Source organism: Cygnus olor, chromosome 3, assembly GCF_009769625.2.
Source record: "Cygnus olor isolate bCygOlo1 chromosome 3, bCygOlo1.pri.v2, whole genome shotgun sequence".
Lineage (NCBI taxonomy): Eukaryota > Metazoa > Chordata > Aves > Anseriformes > Anatidae > Cygnus > Cygnus olor.
In genome coordinates, this window is record NC_049171.1 from 108160773 (window position 1) to 108182957 (window position 22185).

At 44.3% G+C, this 22185-nt stretch overlaps 1 protein-coding gene across 1 annotated transcript; it reads left to right on the forward strand.

Moving 5' to 3' along the window:
• The first annotated feature begins 3114 nt into the window (after positions 1–3114).
• Positions 3115–20761, forward strand: SLC22A7 (solute carrier family 22 member 7). Its single transcript, XM_040553667.1, has 10 exons — positions 3115–3492; positions 6266–6369; positions 11237–11391; positions 12890–13058; positions 14925–15042; positions 18344–18453; positions 18541–18755; positions 19265–19373; positions 20168–20374; positions 20556–20761. The coding sequence occupies exons 1-10, from the start codon at positions 3115–3117 to the stop codon at positions 20617–20619; spliced, it is 1629 nt and encodes a 542-aa protein (XP_040409601.1). The 3' UTR covers positions 20620–20761.
• The last annotated feature ends 1424 nt before the right edge of the window (positions 20762–22185 follow it).

A 22185-nucleotide genomic window follows, 5' to 3' on the forward strand; every position in this document is an offset into this window, starting at 1 on the left:
TTCCTAATGTGTCCTTCCGTATTTGAAGGAATAGTTCGGGTTCGTCCTTCCCTCCTTAAAACCCAGCCTAATAATTCAGTCTGAATTTCTGCCCTGCTACGATTTCTCAACAGCACTGGTGAGATGGGAGCACAAAGAAAATAGTTCCACAAAATGGCTGTGGGAAGGGTCACAAAGCAGCGCTACTGGGTCTGGCTGGGGAACAGGCAGGACGCAAGCTCTGGCTGTGGACTGGACCCAGATGGTCACACATGGCAGAAGACATGGAAGTGGCTCATGTGGCTTCACATTAAAGCTTTTGAGCAAGAAAGGATTTCCCCCTTTGACAGAATTATATCCCATCAGGCACCAGCAGGCCTGGCGCTGTGTAGACCATCCCATGATCAAAAATAAATAAATAAATAAATAATAGCCAGTGATATCAGCCTTGGAACCAGGTATTGATAAGCTGGTTCCATTTCTTCCAATATCATTCCATGCAACTGGAAGGATAGAGGTAAACACTACCTGTGTCTCTGATTCCTTAACCTAATGTGACACCAAATCAGAATGGCCAAAAGCCACTTTCTTCCAACAAAAAGCAAGGATTATCAGGAGGTCTCTGTTGGCCTATCCTCAGCTTTCTCCAACTGAGCTAGAAAACCTGGTGCACACACCTCCTGCCAAGAGCATCTGGATACACCACTGCACTTTAGCCTGACACTGCCAGTGTCATGAGGAGAGTCCATCTCAGCTGACTTTGGCCAGCTCCATAGGATCTCACTGTCCAAAGAGCAAATCATAGAAAAAATAGACTCCCAGACTGCAATGAGCTGCAGTCAGATGGGGACACCTCTGCCCTCTGAGGCTGAGAGGAGTCTTGGTCATTGCCTCTGGTGGAAGCACTACCTTGCTATTGCAATCTTGCATGTATCATGTATTTTCAAGGCAGTGAGGCATGATTTTGGGGAGGCAGCACTTCAGAATCTGCAGCTTTCCCATAGGAGAAAAATGCTATTTAAATGCCAACCCACAACAACTGTTCAGATATCCAGTTATTATGCAGCAATTGACTTGCCCACGGTGTGGCCCTAACTGCTAAAGGAGCAAACCAACTCCCTTGCTGTGTTTCAAAACTGCAACTGGAAAAAAAAAAAAAAAAAAAAGCCAACTCAATAATGACTGGGCTATTTAAAAATCTTCCCTCTCTACCAAATAGTTGGCCTTCTAAAAAGGAGAAGAAAGACTGCTGAAAAATATATATAGAGAGAGAGAGAGATGTGAAGTAAAAAGCAAACTCTTCTTTCCAGTTTCTTATGTGAGCAGTCAGTCTGCTCTCACTGCTGCCAGGCAGGTCCAAGCCATTTGAGGCAGGTCCTGGGTCTAATCAGCCAAGTGGTAGGGCATAGTCATGGCATTTGTACACATGGTGATCATTAACTGTATCTGGTGACTGGTTAAATGAACGTGTTTGGGTTAGAGAAAAACAGCACTCAAATAATGTATGTTTTTAGCAATTACACTATGAATAGGAGAGCCCCAGGAGTTGCAGCGCAATGAACTGTAACCTCATTTCTGACAGGGAGGCTAGACCTGCTTTGTAGTTTAAATATGCAAGAGCATATCAACGAGAGTTCCTGTTCCTTGCTCTTAGAAGACCAGTGGTGAAGAAAAACAATTTGCCCTTTAGTTCCTTCAGCTTAAACTGTAACTCTGGAGGGACGGTGCTGTTGGGTGCCCCGGCTCCATTCCTGCTTGCTTCCCCCACGCTCACCCCAGGATAAGCACTGAAATGCTTTGTAGCAAAGACTGGGTCAGCATGTTAGTTAAACATGGATGGCCAGGAATGCTGCTGAGACAACCAAAGATCTCCTGAGGTCACAGCGTGGTGTCCTTTGCCTTGTAATCCTGGAGGGAAGGGTCCTGCAGGCTCCTCAAGAGAGAGTCAGGGTAAAGCCCCCTCTCCCACTGATCCCAGTTTAACCTGTCCTGATCTCACCCCTTTTCCAAAGCCTGCCCAGTTGTGGGGCAGGGAGCTGCATCTGTCTTGTCTTCAAGTGCCAGTGATCCTCCATCCAGGTCTCTGCTGGCCACGCAAGAGATTGTGCAGCTCCTTGCAATTTTGGCAGGCCTGGGCTACCTGGAGCTGCTGGATTTTTTTGTTTCTGGCTCATGAATCATGTTGTTTGTGTGAAGCAAGCTGTGCCAGCTGTTACTGCATCTTCCCAGTTGCTGCATTTTCTAGGCATTGTTTCTATAACTCAAAAAACAAACAAACAAAAATCATCTCTGGCTGAGTAAAGAGCCCTTGTTCCTGGTTAAGAATGTATGAGGAGTGGAAGATTCAAATTAAAGACCCATCTCTTCAAGAAACCTATTTCTGGTGGTGATGAAAGAAACATGGTGCAAGGCCTGTGTAGTGGTGGCAGCAGTACCTCTGGTCCTGTCAAGGGCTGTAGGTCCCTCACTCTTGGGCTGTTGTATTGGTTCCCATCCAATTGGTCTCTATCTGGAGACCAATCTTTCATCTCTTCTCTCTTCTGGATATCCTCTCACCTCTCCATATTCCCTGCCCCCATGAGGTCATGACTTGAGACAAGCCATGCTAAAAACACACAGCTGATGCACAGCAAGCAGGCTTCGGTGCCCATAGACACAGTGAGTCACCCCTGATCTCCTGGGGACCTATTTCATGTCCAGCTGGGCCAGCTGGTGATCAGCTCACATGAGACAGAGCTTGTTGCAGTGCCTGAGAGGCAGGCAGTGTGTGGTACCCCCACACCATAAATCATGGTGCTTCTATGGGGCTGTTCCCACAGCCTCCTTTCCTAATGTGGATCTCCCTCTCAAAAACCACAACGGGAAGAAAGGGCTCTAAAAAGAGAAGATGCCTTGTGCTGGGTCCTCTTGAAATGTATGTGCTGTGTGCACACAGGATGACTTCTTTGGCTCTACCCCAAATGGACAGTTTTACTGTGACTTTTGACAACCTTTCAGTAAGGTCTCAAAGTCCAAGGGAGTGGCTGTATGAAAAGCCATGGGAAGCTGAGCTCCAAAGACAGAGACCGCTTCTCAGGCTCATGGTGCTGCTCCTTGGTACATAGCTGCTCTGAATGAGCAAACTCCGTAGGAAAGATGAAATTTGAAGATCTCTTGCTGGAAATTGGTGGCTTTGGCAGATTCCAGATTTTGATTTTGTTTGTACTTTGCCTCGCAAGAATCAACCTTCCCATGCATTTTCTGCTGCACAGCTTTCTTGCTGCTACCCCCTCTCATCACTGTGCAATTCCACACCAAGAGGCATTTGTGAACCTCACCATGGAGGAAATTCTGCTCATCAGCATCCCCCGGGAGCCTGATGGCACCTTCAGGTCCTGTGAAATGTTCTCACAGCCTCAGTTTCACCTACTGCTCAATTCTTCTCTGCAACCAGAAAACGACTCCGTCATCCAGAACTGCCAGCATGGATGGGTCTATGACCACTCACAGTTCACCTCCACCATCTCTACCCAGGTAACCCCTGGTCTATGATCTAGATGAAAATGAAATCAGCTCACTGCTTTGAGAAGCAGATGGAGAGATGTTAGGTGCACAGAATCAAAGGGGAATCTTTGCATTTTAACCAGTGGAAGTTACTTGTTTAGTGAAGATGACCTGGGATGGAGAAGCTCTCTGAAGTTCAGTTAGTCATCAACATTTCTCATAACGAGCATCTTGATTTCTCTGGGTGATTGAGAAACTGGTGTTGTGGGGAGGAGAGATACATCAAATTTTCTCTGCTTGGGCCACGTGGAATTTGCACAAGATTACAACTATAAGGATTTCATTTTAGCCCATGACTTACTTTCTTGATTCTTCTAACACTTCATTACTTCTCTTCCTCTGTCTGCCTCTCCTCCCTGATCTCCTGTTTCCCCCTCTTCTCCCAGAGATCATACTGCCTCTCTTACTGTCCCCCCTTGTTTTATCTCTGCCCCCTTGGCATAGCTTTGGAGTTTCACATTTGTTGAGCATGTAGCCTAGCTGGGAAAATGAGCAGGACAGAGGGAGAAATGAGGCAGAGGAGGGCATTCACTCACCATGCCACCCAGCCACTGACTGGGAAGTGCTTGAGCTCATGGTGCACCCTGGGGATGAGGCAGCCAGCAGGCATGGGGTGGTAGGGATGGATGGGCCAAGTGAAAAGGGAGGAGGTGGCACAGAGCACAAAATGGTGGGACAGCAGCAGCAAGGAGGGTGGGCACAGAACATAGGATACAGGGAACAAAATTCAAAACTTTCCCAGATCAGAGCCCAAAAGAAGTAGGGTTTGTGGTGAGGCAAGGACGATGCTCCAGGAGCAAGGTGGTGATCAGCTCACAGCAAGCACTCAGCAGAGCAGGGACAAGGCCCCTGGAGACACTGAGGACATCACCCAGCTCAGTACCAGCTCCAACCTCATGCCAGCAGAGGGGTTCAGCAGCCATAGAGTGGAGACCCCATGGCAAGAGGATGGATGAACCTGGCCTCGATGGGAAGGCAGGGAATCCTGGTAGCAGGTGCCCATCATCCCCAGCAGTGCCACCCAGGGAAACAGCAGAGTGAGGGCTTGGCTGCATCACCCCCTCTGAAAAGCTGTAGACTCACAGTGTACTCATCCCCCTGGAAAACCTTTCACAGGTTTAGGAGTCCATCAGTCCAACTGCCAGCAGTGTCTCTTGCCATCAGCCACGAAATGTGCTCTCAAAGGGCCTCCTGCTGAGGTGCAACATTCTGGCCAGACATAACCTTGAGCCTGCCCAAGGTCCCTGCCCATCAAACATTAACCACCAGCCTTCTGAAATGCTCTGCTAGGGCTGACAGTGATACCTCTGGGTGTTAATACTTTACATGTAGGTTGTAGTTTTCTTTCCTTGAAAGGCAACCCAAAGCATGGTAGATCTGAGGGAAGGGGACAATTTGGTCAGACAGAAGGCTGATGGATCCTAACCTAGAGCCAATGCCTCCTCCCTACCACCCACCACCTCTAGTTTTGGCAGGCACTGAGGTGAGATGGGCACCAGGTCTGCACCTGATTTCTACACTGTTTCAGGGAGAAAGGTGTAAAGCACCCTTGGAGGAAAAGCAGGAAAGGTGCTCTGCAGCAGAGGTGCTGGGCTCAGAGCCTCGTGACACCACATTCAAAGTGCAGTGGCCTCGGGCCATGTTCAAGGGGCCACGGCCTCCTCTGGAGTCTTTTGTGCTTGCAGGCAGAAAGGTTGCTCAAGGTCTGGCCAGCCTTTTCAGAGAGACTGCAAGGCTGGGTTGATGATTAATTTTAGTTTTATCAAGTTACACTCATATGGAAAATTAACTCTGCTGCTTGGCCACAGCATTCTGTAATGATTAGCGACATTTGCACCTCCAAGAAAGTAAAATGATGCTCATTAACTGAGTTAAAAAGAATGCCTAGACCACTCTCTTCATAAGAACTCCATAAGTTAGCCTCAGGAGCTAGTGTTTAGTCTGACTCCTCCTCTGCCTTCTTTCTACCCTGCACAGACAACTTTGAGGAAATTGGCCAGGGCAACAGTAACTGGATATCAGCACACACAGAATCATAGAATGATCTATGGTTGGAAAAGACCTTCAAGATCACCAAGTCCAACCATCAACATGACCTACCGAGTCCCATCGCTAAACCATGTTTCTTAGTGCCACGTCCACACTTCTCTTAAAATACCTCCAGGATATGGACTCCACCACTGCTCTGGGCAGCCTGTTAAAATGCTTGAACACCCTCTCCATGAAGAAATTCTTAGTGTCCAATCTAAACTTCCCCTGGTTCAACTTGAGACCATTTCCTTGCATCCCAACACATTCTGAGGTCACTTCAGTGCGGCACCCCGCAGATGCCCATCTGGTCAGGTCAGTCCCCAGAGCATCAGGAGCTTGATGGGGAAGCTAGCAGAGAAGTGCACCAAGGCAGGTTGAGAACAGCTATCACAGGGGTCAGGAGAGGAAAAAGGGATCTCTTCATGATGGAGTGGTACCCAGGGAAGCTTTCTCATGCTCAGCAAGTGTCCACAGAGAGGTTGTCACAGTGCGGCTTAACAGCTGGAAGCCTCTGAGCTTTGTAGGTTGCCATTTTACATTTTTCAGTACTCTGGCACTGTCCTATCTGCAGCTCCATGCACAATTCTACATCTCAAACAGATTTGGCTAATATGAATTGGAACACGAGATAGCTGATCACTGGAAGGAAGGGGTGAGAATGGAGACAGAGTTTGAATTGGGCACTAAGTGTCATTTTGGACTTGTGTTTCAGTGGGACCTCGTGTGTGAGCAGCGTGGACTGAACCAGGCAACTGCCACCTTCTTCTTCATTGGCGTCACAATCGGGGCCGTGGTGTTTGGATACCTTTCAGACAGGTTTGACACCTCGATTTGGAGGCTGTTCCTCCAGGGCTTCAGTTTCAATGACAAGGCCTTCACAAACCTGTGACGTGCAAAAGGCAATCAGAGGGGCAGAGAAAGGAGAAAACACAATCATAAAGGGAGAATTCAGCCTTTCACATGAAAATTGGATTAAAGTCATAACTGAGGAGCAATGCAGGGGCTAAATGCTGAGTGGTGGCCACCGACTGGTTCATGGGGCAGCCAGTTAGGAGCGCACCAGGGAAGCAGTTCTCTGGCCAGGGTTAGGAGCAAGGTGCACTGCAACAATAACACTGACCCACAGCATTGGGGTCAGCACTGCTGTAGGAACAGTAAAAACTAAAAATATCCACTGTCTATGGGACCTATTTCAGGAAAGATAACTGCCTATAAAGGAGAAAGCTGGTTAAAACAAACAAACAAACAAAAAGTTAAATCCTTGCAAGTTATCTGGAAATTGGTTAAGGACACAAAAGTGATGGATCAAAGCAAATGCTTGCCATGTCTGAAACAGAGTTTCAAGAAAGAAAAAATTGACTCTGCTATTACTAGAGAAGCAGGGTAAAGGAGGTTGGTATAAGCAGGGAGGCTTTCCTTGAGGAAGAGCTAGGGCAATGCCTTGATGAGGAAAATAGGAACAAATCTGCTCTCTCTTGTTAAATCTTAGAATGTGATAATGTAAACTTGAAAAAAGTCTTAGTAACAACCCAGAAAGGTCATAAATTAAGAAATTAAGTATTTTTGCAAATAGCAGAAGCAGGAAACCTACCAGAGAATACACAGAGCAAGCAAGCAAGCAGGATGTGCCATTCACTCTACACTATTCAATATTTAATGTCTGAGCTTCCTGTGCAGGAAACTATTTGATTCCTTCCCAACTTCCTTCCTCTGGGAGTAAACAAGCATTAGGGTAAAGTAGGCTACAAGATCACTGCATAGCATAGGGAAACGAGCTTCCCAGTACAATGCTCCCAGTTACTTCTGTATCTTTGATATCTTTGCTTATATCTGCATATTTCTGTGAGGACTCAAGACACCCAGCTGGCCTTCAAACAGTGTGTCTCAACTTTGTGTCTAAAAAGGCTTGATAGCACTTTTGGAGGGGAAAAAATGAGAATCAGGAAAAGGAGATAGACAAATTAAGGCAGAGAAAAGCTTTATGTTAGAGAAAAATGAAAAATAAACTGTTTTTTAAAGTGAATTGTAAGGGGAAAGAGCCCATAGATGATTAAGCGATAAAAGGAGCAACAATAGGGCTGTGGTGTGAGACATAACTGAGTTTGTGCTCACAGCGAGGGAACATGTAGGGGCAGGTGCTGGAGCTGGAGCCTTCTCAAGAGAGGACCTGCCTTGAAATGAGCTGGTAGAAGAAGGCGTGGAGAAAATTCACAAAATGAATGAATGATAAACTGCCAGGACCAGGGAGTGGTCATCCCACAGTCCTACAGGAACTTTAGGATGGAAAAACTGAAATATTGTTGGCATTGTGTGACCTCCACAGCAGAGGACTGGGAAGGCATGAGGTATCAAATCAGTTTTTACACCGGTTCCCAAGAAAGATCTTGGGAACTACCAGCCAGGCAGCCTGGCATCTAGCTATATTGGGCAAATTGGCTCAGAAACTATTCTGAACAACTGAGCCAGTGGCCACATGACTTTTTCCTCTTTTGCACAAGATTCGTACTTTACAAGCAGTCTGTATTTCTTTGAAGATGTTAACAGATATGTGAACAAAGAAGATATCATCTACTTGGATTTCAATAAGTTTCCTTACAAAAGGCTTCTAAAGAAACTGAGCTGCCCTGCAGTAAGGAAGAAGGTCCCCGCTTGGTTAAATAATTGATCAAAAGCTGGGAAAGAGAAGAGAGCTGTAAGTGTTCAGTTGTTACAATGTAGGAACACCTCTGGGGACCTGATAATTGGATATGTGTGCTTTTCATCATTTTTCTAAATGATCTGGAAAAGAAGCAAGCAGGGAGGTGAGGCTGAGTGACAAAGCTGGACAAGACAAACTCTGAGCATGGAGAACTGCAGAAGGATCTTACAAAGCTCTGTGAATGGATGGAAGCATTAGAAGACACAATTTAAGGGTAGATAAATATAAAATAAAGAAAGAAACAATTAAAATTTCACAAGTAAAATGGAGGCCTCTGAGCTGACCATAGCTGCTCAGGAGCAAGACTTCAGGGATATGATAGAAAGCTTCAGGCAAACATCCTCTCAGCAATGTGTAGTGGCTGGGGAAGTGAATTTAAAAGTAAGAATTATTAGGAAAGGAAAAGAAAGTTGAAGAGAACGTCACCATGCAGAAACATGCATATGTACAGTGGCCCCACATCTTGAATACCGTGTGCAGTTTTGATTTCCTCCTCCCTATCTCTAAAGGTTAGAGTAGAAGTGGAGAAAATTTGAAGAAGGCAACAAGAAAGACTAAGTTTTGGCTTGACTTCCGGTTAGACAGACCGGACCCTTCAGTCTGCTAAAGTTACAGGTAAAGAGGGTTTGATGTGCTCTTGTGAGCAGCCCGGAGCAGAGCTGACTGCACTGCCCTGCTGAGCTACGTGGGCACAGGCCCTGCAGAAGAGCAGGTCACATCAGGGGATGGTGCTGGGAGCAGGGCATCCAGTAAATTTGCAGGAAATTTGGCAGATCCTTTTTCCTGATTCAAGTGGGAAGGGTCCTTACCTTGCTCAGCTTTTCTTCTGTTTGTCTCTTCACATGATCTTGGTGTGGGATTGAGCCAAAATGCCTAAGCAAGCCCAGCATTTAAGCATAGTTGTGCCCTGATTTGACTCCCCTGAAGATGGTGTGCCAGGAGCTGCTGGTGGAAGGACAAGTGTAGTATTTGCTCCAAAAGCACTAGGAAAGGGGCCTGGGACTGACAGAGTGGGGATGGGAAAGAAGAGGTAAAGTTATGAAAGAGCAGGTCATGCCACATCCCTTAAAACACAGCAAATGTATCAAGCACTATGTGTTGATTCCCCACGGCACTCCAGATACAGCAACCAGTCTCCAGTCACTCAGACTGTTTTTGGAAATCCAACTATTCTGAATCAGTCAGAACTTTCTTGTCATCCATTTGACTACCCCCAGTGAACTTCCACGGGTTATGAGTATTATCTTTACAAAAGCCATGCTGATTCTTGCACTATTTACTTATCTGTTTGTCTAAGAATTCTTTTAACATTATTTTTATCCATTTTCTCAGTATCGATGCTAGATCTGTTAAACCCCAAAAGTCATGCCCCACACCTTTGTAAGACACCAAAGCTGATGTCCCCTTAGCAACCTTCCTTCTCTCTAACAGAGAAGAGGTCCCACTTCCTTGTGCTAATCGTAATGCAGATATTTCATCTCTAGTGCTTCGGGGTGAAAACCATCTGGACCTGGCATTTTGCTACACTCATGGTTCACTTTGTTCTAAGATCCTACAGACACTTGCATTTGAGAACACCTCTGCTGACAATTTTTACCCTGGTAAACCCTCCAAGCACCTTTACTGTGAACATATATATGCGAAAAAATAAATAAATTTGTTATTACCTGCTCTTTTCCAAACACCCCTTTTATGCCTTTTCCTTGTATCTCACTGGTTGTGCGATGCTTTGGCAGACCTCCAGACTGGGATATTTGTGAAAATGGCTTTTTTATTCTTTTTTATGCTGCGCAGTTTGCTCCTTTTATTATATTTTCCACATTTAATCATTCAGAGGTTGGTCTTTTCCAAGTCTTTCTCTCTGAAGACAGTTTTAACCGCATTATTTCTAGCAGCCTTCCTGTAGCCTGCAATTCAATCCTGCCAGCTTCCCTCTGGTTTCCTTAGCAGGTGGCATGCATTTGCTGAGAGAGTCTAGTAATGGATCCATAAATAGCTGCCTTGTGCCCTGCAGGGAATTTTATGTTTTGATATGCTTCTTGCTGTATTTTTGAGATATACTTTAATTTCAAAAATGTACCTTTTTTCCTAAGCAGTTACACTTTCGGAAACAGGATCCAGTTTAGGTTGTTTTCTGGATGTTTGCTGCTCTGATCCAGCTGCATTACAATGACTTTTGAAGACTGGGTCTGCTTAAATTTCAAAGCAGATCCAGCAAACTGCCTAGGCCAATGCCATGACTCATTTCTTCTACAGTAGATTCATTAACTAGCTGCTGCATGAAGTCACCTGTGATAACTCTTAAGAATGTTATTGTGGCATCGTGTCCCAGCACATAGTTTGACCCCACCAGGGTAGTGGTCTTTGCCATCATCCTTATCAGGTGGCCACTAGAAGAACATCAGAATCAGGCCAGGGTTTCAGTCCCTATAGACCGAATGTTACCCATTGACAGAGTCAATTTAATTTAATTTAAAGTTTTTTAATTTTTTTTTTTAATTTTTTAAATTTTCACAGTGCTCTCTCCTCCTTCTCCTTTGGAGCAGGGGCAGCATCTGGTTCCAAGGGGATGACAGAAGGAGAAGGAGGGGGGGACAGCTATTGGAAGGTGCGGGCTGTGGCAGCAACACAGATTTTCAAGCTGGCATCTCTCCTTTTCATGGTGGTGTTGAATGGGGAGCCCATTATTATTATTATTATTATTATTATTATTATTATTATTATTATTTTGATAATTGCTGCTCTTTCCATTTGGGAGATTTGTGCCTGGTGCTCACGGGGCAGGCTGACCGTCTGTAGGGGATCACATCACTGCAGCACTGGCTATATCCAGAGCAGTTTCCCCCCCTCTGAGGCATCATGTAGTCTTTGCAGAGCAGGCAATATTTTCACTGACCTCCTTGAGTCTCTCATTTCACCATTTCAAACCCTTCTCCTGGACCAGGTTTCCAGCCTGTAAGTAACCCACGACTGTGCTTGCGGCAGGTTTGGTCGGAAATCCATGCTCCTGCTGTCGCTTGTGTTCTCTGTCGTATTCGGGATGCTGAGTGCCGCCTCCGTCTCCTACAGCATGCTGGCCATCACGCGGACCCTCACCGGGATGGCTCTGAGTGGTCTCTCCCTGATTGTATTGCCTCTGGGTAAGTGTGAGGTGTTTGTGGGTGCCTGGCTGTGAGGGGGTGCTCCTGGCAGGCACTGGGTAAGCAGGGACTTGTGCAGCACGCAGGCATGATTTCAGTACGGACAGCCAAAAGAACAACCCTCTTGGGAAGATCCAAGCATTACAATTTAGTCCAGTTAATGCTTTAGCAGTCTCATCAAAATATAACAACCACTTATTCGTGCTTCTGTTCCAGCATTAACACTTATCATCCATGCTGCCAATTCCTGTTAAGCATCATTAACCGTGCAGTAAAAGCCATAGACAAATTATTGTCCCTTTTCCTCTGATACAGGGTTCTCACTCTTCAAACACAATTACAAAAATTCATCAGCGTGCCATGTCCTCAGCAGGAGCAGTATGGTGTGTCATTTGCATGGTGTTTCTTCCTCCCCAGTCTTGACTTTGCAACAGTTGTTTTCATTATGTTCCTGACCTGTATTTTTAGAAAGGCCAGGAGAAAGAAACAAAAAATAAAATAAAATAATAAACTAATAAACTAAACTAAATAAAATAAAATAAAATAAAATAAATAAAATAAAATAAAATAAAATAAATATAAAATAAAATAAAATATATTTTTTTTTAAAATCGCTCAAAGCTAGGCAAAACTCAAGCTGAAGACTTTAATTACTTAGATAATTAAAACAAGCTCCAAACTCCAAGCTACCCAGCAGAGCATAGGATGACTTTATAGATACAGTTAGGACATACTAGGCAAGAGTCACTGTACTGTAGAGCAAGCTATAGGTGCAGCAAAAATTTCCAGAATTTTTGCAGATACAACCAAAATCAAGCTAAACACACTTCAGGAGTGGACAAGTCCTCACAAGACATTACACGTCCCAAGGCCTGCTATGGCTCATTCCTGTTATAAAGTCTGATGCCTACAAGACAAAGTAGAGCCTGGGAAGGACATTTATGATCGTTAGATACTGTAGCAAGATGTCAGGATCTTTAGAGGAAAATTGACTTTTAGTTCACGCACAGAAACAAGGAGACCACCATTTGTTCTGGTTTTACATGTGCATTAGTATCTGCTGTCCATGAACACCTATTCAGCTTAATATATTTCTTTAATCTGGAATAATGAGTGGGCAGAGAAATAGGAAACTATGCAGACAAGATACAACTGGATAGTAAGAAAAAAAATAATATGAGTTGAATGAAGAAGACCTCTTGAACGCTGCTGAACAGGATAAAAATGTATCATCTACGGAGTTTTAGCACCATTTTTTTATTACTGTATGTCCAGCATTTCTTCTTTTAAGGCTTTACTTTAATTGCTTACAGCTTTGCGGGAGGTTGAGCATTGTGGATGAACGTTTAAAATGTGCAAAATGTCAGCCAAACAGCAGAATTCTCCTGGAGGAAAAGACCAGGGGTGTTGTCTCACTTTGCACTTCTTACAAAGTCCCGCAGACCCTTCCCTGGAGAAGTCCTGTGTGTCCCCGCTGAACGCTGCCTCCCTCTTGCAGGGATGGAGTGGGTGGACATAGAGCACCGCACCTTCTCTGGGGTCCTGACCAGCATCTTCTGGAGCATCGGGAACATGCTGCTGGCCTTGATAGCCTACCTGGTGAGGGAATGGCACTGGCTCTTAGTCGCCGTAACAGGACCTTGTCTTCTGAGCATTATCTACCTGTGGTGAGTGCTGCGCCCTGCAGCCTGCTGGCTGGTGGGGATGGGAGCGGGCTGTGATTTGCCTCCCCTGCCCTGTGAGCGTGGCAAATATCACAGTGCTGGTCCTGGAATGGCAGGCCTTGAAAACTGGAGTGGCCTGGGTTTCATCTCTCCTCACCTCTGCTGAGGCCGGGAGCCAAGGGTGCAACATGGCTTTGGGAACATGGAGGAGGCAGGACTGAGGCTGAGGCCAGGCACAGATCTTTGCATTTCCCATGGCCTTTGTCAGCTGTGTGAACATCCTAACTGGTCGAATACATCAGCTTTCTGTGGGCTATTTCCCACCTGTAACTTTATTTAAGGAATATCTGACATCTCTGAAACCTCACAATGGAGAGATGGTCTATTTAATCAAAGAAATTATTTTTCCTTTTTTTTTTTCTTTAATATAGCAAGACAGACTAAAATATAGGGTTGATTCACTGATACTGTCACTGTAGTGTGAAGTATGTTGGATTAGTTTATTCAAAGACACAAAACAGTTCTCTGCATGAGCAACTCCATTTCCTAGGTGGACAGATGTCCCTTGTTGTAATCAGCAGAGATATTCCCACAACTGCACAGATCTACCAACAAAATCTCAAATAATATACATGAAAAAGGGGATAGAAACTGATGCTGTTGTTAAACAATGGCTCAAAAATAGATGTATCCTTTCCCCAGTGATTAATGCTTTCTGGCAAAGTGTATCATCTGATATTTTGCTGATCAAGTACAACACAAAAATATGTGTTCCGCTGGCTTTTTATTCTGAGGTTTTTTGCTTTTTTTCAAGGACAACTAGCTGTAAAAAAATTGAATCATGGGAAATGTTGAAATTCATATAAATACATTTTGACCCACCCTTTGAAGGGTAACTTTCCTTTTTTTCTCTCTCTCTTACGTTAATGCCTTTTATGGAGATGAGTTCTCCAACAAATTATACTGTAGTCTGATCAAAATTCAGGCACCCAAGAAGTCAGTGATTGCTGGATAATTAAAAGTCCATGAAGTATGGGATCAAAATCAAATTTAGCACATTCCATGGATATTGTTGACATGGCACCACAACTCAGTTGAGACATTAGACAACCAAATGACATAATATACTCTGGAGATGGTGATGAGGTGTGCAAAATGCCATTTTTTATTCTTTATGTTTGCCAAAGTATTAAAAGGTTATGGGAAGGAGTTGAAAACTTTTCAGAAGTCCGGTTCTGCAAATGTTTTTGCTCCACACATCCTTTTTCATCTACTGATTGACTAGATTGAATAGTTTATTAGTTTTACTGTGGCCTGACTTGGGGCACGTAAATCACCAACAGCTTATAGGGAACTGGTCTCAAATCACTCCTCTGGAAGACCCCATTGAGAGATTTTGACAAATATGTGATCTCAGTAGACCTCTTACCTACATATTCCTTCAAGCTTCTAAATTCTGTGTTTAGAAACACCCACCTGTTGTTGCCCAGAAGCTGCAAAAGAGCAAGCAGAGGAGCAGTGGCAGATTAGGGAATGAGTATTGCTTTAAAGCTCACCATCCATCCTGATGGTGAAGCAGCAGAAGGTGGGTCTCTCTTCTGCAAGGAATACGCGGCCCGTATTACCAAAATCTCTGTGACACACTGCCAGGAAAGGATAAGCACTTAAATTATTTCTTTAAGGGCAGAACAGCATGCATGTGTAAAGACAGTGTCCTATTAGTCTTATTATTTTCATGCACCACAGTTTCTATTTTCGGCTGAGGTTGAAGTCTCACAGAGAAGATCCCCTCTCTTTGGTCAGGGCCATGTATGTGGGGTGGAAAACACGGAGCGCCAACAGCAATGCTGTCTTCTCTCCTCGCACCAGGTGGGTCCCAGAGTCTGCCCGGTGGCTCATAGCCAATGGCAAAGTGAAACAAGCTCACAAGCATCTGCTTAGATGTGCAAGAATGAATGGGATGAAAGACTTCGCTCTCTCACCAGAGGTGAGAAACTGAAGATCCAGACACATATCCTTCCTCTTCCATTTCCTCTTTCTCTCTGTTTTAATTCTATTTTATACCTGAAGCAATGCTCACAGCCTGCAATGTGATCCACAGGGTGCCATAGTCCATTTTACTCTAGAAAGCACTTATACCCACTGCTAAAGAGAAAACATCAGCTCAGCTCACATAAAGACATATTAATAGCATGTAGTTAGTGTATTCATTGCACTCAAGGTACTGTATGCAGTGATATCCAAAAATATGAAGGCTAGTCCACCTTAGTCTGGAGAAATAATCTTGTATTTACTGTACATATGCAATGGAAGATTGTTGGCTGTGGAGAAGTCAGCACTCATGAAAATCCTTCACAGCCAGGCTTGGATGGCTGCACATCTGTCACCTCTGAATAATTAGGTCCACATGATTTAAGTCCTGACCTCCTCAAGAGTGACAAAGCTCAGCTGTAAAATCCAGTGGGTACAGAAGTTTGTGGCTCATTAAACGCTAATATTTTCTTTAATGTCCTCTGCTTTTTCTCCTACCAAAGGAGGAAGATGGGAAGCCCCTGGCACAAGCACACGAGCCTTGTGCTTTGCCACCACGGTCCAGATGTGCACACAGTGCTCCAGCATCCCCACCACTCTCTTATCCTAGCCACTATGCCATTTTTAAAAAGCAGTTTCTTAATATTTTTTTAAGAGGATTTTTTAAGAGCCCCTTTGATTTACAATAGAAATGTGTTGTTTAATCATGTGAGGAATGATGAGTTTAGGTTGTGGCAGGCGGGAGCTAACTGTGACTTTTCCCTGCCTTTAATCAAGCCAGTAGCTCTGACTAAATGTGTGAAAATAACAGGTTTTAACCCCATTCATTCAGCTTTGGCTTATGACTGTATTTCAGAGTGCAGCATCACCAGAAAGGACATGGGATTGTACCGTCAACCTACTCTTATGGTTAGGAAGTGTAGCTGGGGCTTCCCCACTTGTGTGGCCTTGCACCAGGTCACACTGGACCATGACCACTGGACCTTGATCAAGAAAAGTTTGCAGTTGTGACACCTTGCTGGATTTATGAGGTTTATAGAGACATGCCTGTTTTCTCATCTGTATCCAAACATGCAAGCAACAGATGACTGCCTGATTTAAGATTGCTTGATTGAGTTGACCATGCTTCAGTGTGTTTTGATGGCTTATTAAGATAACAACTGATTTTCCTTATTCAGAAGACTTTGATTCTGCGAGACATATAAATCTCCTGATAATTGCACATTACGTTACTGATGTGCTCTCAGATTTAATAGCACTGTCTTATAGAACTCATTAAGTAATTTCCCAGTGTGATTTTTTTTTCAGTATGAAAAGTTTTGTCACTCTTCCAAAAACTGCAAAGAATGAAAGTCTCATAGTACGCAATTAAACATAAAAATCTTAGCTCTTCCCTAGCTGAACATGCTGTTACTTACAACTATCCTCCTTCTTTTCCTAACATTCTTTCATTTTGTACAGTTCTTTTAAACCAGAGAGCTCTCTGAGCTAGGATTTCTCTTTTATTAAATATTTCCAAGCCTGCAGCCTCCATAGCTGTTCAGCACTGTGTTAACTGTAGGTAATGCTGAAAGCCTGCAGACTCCCTCACCCTCCTTCCTCCCCAGCTATCACTGAACCATGTGCTTTTAAAGTTCCTTGGGGATTCTTGCTGTTCTGGCTCTCCCAGTTGTCCTTCCACGTGCTAAGAAATCTGGCCAACAATATGCAGTAGAAGATGTCTTCTATGTTAATGTCTTATATTACCCAGTTAAATAGCAAATCATGCAACTTAAAGAGAGGACTAACTGCCATCAGGGTTACTTGAATCTCACATTGAAATTCTCAGCATTGCAGAAGTGGTCTGCTATCAGTGCTATAATTCATCCTTCGTATCTGGATGAAAAGACTTATTATTTGCCTCTGAAAAGGCAAAAATAGAGCAAAAAAGTAGAAAAAGGAAAGAAAGAAAGTGGGTATACTGAAATAAAAGAAAAACATGGGTTCAGCAAACCACTAGACAATGTGTGAAAGGATCATCCAACAGGCAGACAGCTCATCTGGTTCAGAGTCCCTGAACTGCTGGAGGAGGTGGCATTTTGGGTGGAATATCTCTATGTGCTTGCCCTGCTCTCCGTGGGCTCCACTGCAGGATGCTGTTAGAGACAAGGCACTGGAAACGACCCTCAGACCCAAGACGCTGCATCTCCTCTTCATACATCCAGCCAAGCTGCAGGCTCACAGCATAGCTCTGTGGTTGTGATTAAGTCTTTATGCAAAAACTTTGTTGTAGGCTTTGTTTTCTCTGAAGAGAATATTGATCTGAGAATGTGTCACTAGTTAACCAGACTCTCTCCTCAAGGTTTCCTTAAAATTTTTCAGTTTTAACAGTCCTACCCCACATTTGCTGATGATTCTTGGGCATGGTGAAGCAAAGCCACGTTGACATCTCTCCCAAGGTTAGGTGTCCACATCATAGCTGTCTCCAGTCTCCTTTAGAGCCTTGCAATCTAATGAACAGAGTTGACGGAGTTTAGCATGCAATTCTTCTGACCAAATGCAGCTATTTGCTCTGGGATAAAATGACTCCATCACTCCCACTGGAGCTCCCCATTAACTACACAGTAAGCCTATGGCAACTAGCTTAGGTACCTCTGCCTGCACTGCAGACCTGCAGTTGTATGAATCTCTCACATCTTAGCCAGTGAGCACAAATTGTGAACTCTCCTGGTACTTGTCCCTAAATCAATCACAAAAATAATTTGTCAATAAACAGTCTATTCTTCCTTATTGGCAAGGCTCACTTCTCAGTGTTTAGCTTCTTTATATATTCAGATGGATATATTTTAAATATATAGATGTATAAATAATCATACTTACATAAATGTGAGAATAAAGCATGCAGTTCACTGTTAGCTCCTGCCTGAGACCTGACTCCATGGCAGGCAACTACTTGGGGAAGAGGGTGGAAATGGCCAACGCTGGCTTTGCTAACATCACAATCTGCTGCAAGCCTTGTTGCCACGTAGGGTATGCAGGTAAGAAGGGGTGAATAGATGAAAAAGGGGTCTAAAATGGTAGACAATCTATTAAATATTGTATGAAGACATGCCTCTGATAATGTATGTCCAGAGAATTGTTCTGCTATAGGAAAGTATGGAAAACCCAATGTGATGATGGAGCTGGGAAGGATGACAGGCCCCAACCTCTCTAGGGGTTCATGTCTGGATCTTGAACGTACAGCAGCTGAGCTATTTCCTTCTTTCCACCTCTCCCAGGCCCTCAGAATGATCACAACAGACAAAAAGCCAGGAGAGAGTTACTCCTACATCAGCTTGTTCAGGACACCAGTCCTGCGGAAGATCTCTCTGTGTTCTGGGGCAGTGTGGTAAGCAGTGTCACTTTGCAGAGGGGATTTATCCTGCACTTGCCCAGCTGTTTTTCCCTAATTCCCATCTCCACACACTCCTTGCAGGTTTGGTGTTGCCTTCTCGTACTACGGCATGAGCATGAAACTAACTGGCTTTGGGCTCAACATGTATCTCTCCCAATTTGTTTTTGGCATCATTGAGATTCCAGCCAAGATGATCGTGTACGTGCTGGTGAATCGAATTGGACGACGGCAGAGTCAGGCATGGTCACTCATCCTGACTGGACTATGCATAGGAGCCAACATCATCATTCCCAAATGTGAGATGCTCTTCTGCTGTATGCAGCACTTGCTAAAGGGGAGCTTTCCGTTCCACGCAGTGCTAGAGAAGGAGAACCATAGATCTTGTCCACAGGCAACTGTGTACAGAGATGTCTTTCACCTTCAAGAGTGACAGTGGGACAAGGCTGCTAATGTGGGCTAGCCCATATATCTGGTGGCAAAAGGTGGTCTCCAGTCACTGTGAAGTGGCTAGTGAGGGTCAAGTTATGACAAGGTTAAGCGTCTTTAGTACAGACAATGTCCAGTGGGAAATGTTGGGACCTATCCTTTCATCAGTTCAGCTTCCACTCAGGATAACAGTCACCAAATTTTCAGACTTGGATTCAGACCTTGGATGCACTAGCTCTAGGGCTATTAGGCTTTCTCTTTATTTATTTATTTATTTATTTTTGTAAGAGCATTGAACATTTGTTCCTTTTGCACAAGAACCCTTTTCCTAGCTGTTGCTCTTCGACCATTGTCATAAATGTCTTTTCTTTCCCCCCAGCCTTCACTTCCTTACGCTCTGTAGTAGCCATTACGGGCAAAGGTCTCTCAGAAGCTGCATTCACCACTGTCTTCTTGTACACCTCTGAGCTCTACCCCACCGTACTGAGGTAAGAGATGCCACTGCCTGAGTGCACAACCAGACCCTCGGTGGGATGTCATCCCCTGGTCTTTGGCATCAACACAGCAAAAGATGCTGTTGGCTAGACTGTAGGACTGGTCCCTTGCCTCTAGAAGCAGCAGGTTCTAGGGATTACATATCATACTCATGAGAAAGAGGCAGTGCGGGTGGGTTATGTGGATAGGGAAATCTATTGAAAGGTGAGGACTATTCTGTGTGGGCACATTTTGGAACTCAAGGGATCTGCGCTCAGTAGTCTTAGCTCCCTGCGATAATCTGTCAGTAACTGCTAAAAGACCCAGGAAATAATCATTCAAAATATCAATTTTTATAAGGGACACATACTACCACATGAGTTTGACAGCCTTCTGGACATCAGATGATACTAAAGCAGGGATTAACTAGCCTTTCAGGAGGAAAAAGCCAGTTTATATGAAATATCCAGATACTGGAGACATAAAATTAGGTGCAGTACCAGCATGGTTTGGGATATAGCAAAGACTGGTGGAGGAAATCTGTTTCTTGTGGAGTTTTTTGTTTGTTTTGTGAAAATCTGGAGGAAAACAAACAAACAAAAAAATCAACTCATGGATTACTGCATGGATCGTGGTTTACTTCACCTCTGTTTCTCCCTACCCAGAGTACCTACAGTCCTCTATCTTTCACCGGTCTGTTTTATGTGGGAATGGTGCATACTTAAACCAGAGTTTGCAAGGTCTGGTACGAAAGAAGTACCCATATCTTTCTTGTGGTCTACTCCGCCATGGTCCCCTACCTTTCCAGGCAGAATGGGATGGGATACACCTCCTTCACGGCACGGATTGGTGGGGCTTTGGCTCCACTCGTCTTCCTGCTGGATGACGTGTGGAGGTCTCTGCCTGAGGTGACGTACTGTGGCGTGGCGGTGTGCTGCGGCTCGGTGGCCTTCTTGCTCCCAGAGACACTCAACGTGCGCCTGCCTGAAGGCATCGAGGACATCGAGAAGACACAGTGAGTCAGCTCCATCCTGCCATGCACGTGGATGAGAAGGGCACAGAGACGTCCCACTCTGCTGCCTGTAATTCTCCATCCATGGGCGGCAGCAGATCAAGGGACAGCCCAGTAGGGATCAGGACTGTCAGATTTCTTGGTCTTCTGTCCATCAGCCTAAATATGCCTTCTTTTCTTCCAGGGTGAAAGAGCCATTACAAACCGGCGCTCCTGAGGGCATGCCGTTACAGTCTCTTCTGAAGTGAGTGACTCCGTGGGACAGGGACAGACACTGTAGGACTGCAAAACTGAGCCACGCTCTGACCTGCCAACAAAAGAGCCTTCACCATCCTCCTCGTCTCTCTCTGCAGGAAAGTGGGGCTGAGGGTATATAAGGAAGGATGTGCATCATGAAACCAGCTGGAGGGAGCTAACCCCTCTCTGTAGTGTGGCCAGGAGCAAAAACACTCAGGTCTAATAGGGTCTGAAAATGCAAGGACCCTGTGCTTAGCTCTTCCAGTCTTTGGCCTTGATGGACTAGCAGCACCTTTCAGATTACTGCACAGCCTTCCAGAAACTACAGTCCATTGGTTTACAAACCACAAAAAAACAGCAATAAAAACACTGAGTGTGAATTGTACAAAAAAAACGTCTGAAATAAATCTAACTGGATGGTGGATAAACCATAAACTGTAGCTACAAATATTTCTTGAATTTGGAAGTGGTCTGGAGATTTTCCACACTGAGGGTCAAAGCTAGCAAAAAGTACATGCAGTAATTCCACTGAGAATGGGATATCTCCAAGCATTTGTCCCAAATACACAAAGAAGATTTTTTTTTCAGATTATTTAAATCTAGTTTATATGTGATATCCTTTAGGAAAAAAAAAATCATTACAGGAACTTTTGAATGTAATATTGAGTAATTCAGTAATGGATTTCATTCTGCTTATTGATCTAACACATTGATCTTAAGTTTAGGAAATGCCTTTGCATCTTGCACTTACTTCTGCAAATAACAGAGACGAGGCACCAACTATAAATCTGGAACCCTGACAAAGATCAGCTTTCTAAATTGGGAAGAGAGAATGACCTCAGCATCTGAGTCCCAGACACACCATGATTCCCGGGGCTTTGATGAATTTTAAGCTAAACCATGCACAGGTCTATTAGGATAACATAAACCAACAACGTATCCGAAAACAGATGAGGAGCCCCATCAAATTCTAGGTCGAAGAGCGCCTCCTAGTAGAAATGAGCTGCATGGCGAAATTTTGCTCGCATTTTTGCTTTACGCAAACGAAAGGAAAGCAGACTCCTCATCTTGAGACTTAGACATATAATTTTGTGTATTATTTCTGTCTCAAAGATTGGGTCAAATAGCCATTCAAAATCCCTGAAAAAAAAAAAAAAAAAGACCAATTCCCTGTGTACTACCTTGTGTTCACTGGAGGCAGATCATCACTCTTATATCAGCAAGTTGCAACATGCTGACATTAATAACAGATCATAGTATTATTTCAGAAGTGCCATATGCAGAACACTTGTTTGGGATCCTTTTCAGAGTATTGCCCTAGCTACAGCAAATACCTGAAGGAGACACCCCAGGGTGCTTTTGCAATGAAGGAGCATGCAACCTTTGATAAAAGAATGTGTTTATTAGTGGAAATATATTATTTTGGACACCTCTCACTAGGTCACATTTTGCAGTTGCAGGTTTTCATATCTTTTCTATATACTTGTGAGTATAGTAAGTTGTATTCGTAGTGCTGTCATCAGTTTTGGACCTGCATATAGTACAGCCTCAACTTATTTCATCCATCCTGGTAGCTG

Bases quoted from the DNA above. Each gene is read 5' to 3' on its own strand.
- SLC22A7 (XM_040553667.1), top strand. From the start codon at position 3,115: ATGAAATTTGAAGATCTCTTGCTGGAAATTGGTGGCTTTGGCAGATTC. The intron at 6,370-11,236 runs GTTTGACACCTC...TGCTTGCGGCAG, and splicing joins TTTGGATACCTTTCAGACAG to GTTTGGTCGGAAATCCATGC. The intron at 18,756-19,264 runs GTGAGATGCTCT...CTTTCCCCCCAG, and splicing joins CAACATCATCATTCCCAAAT to CCTTCACTTCCTTACGCTCT.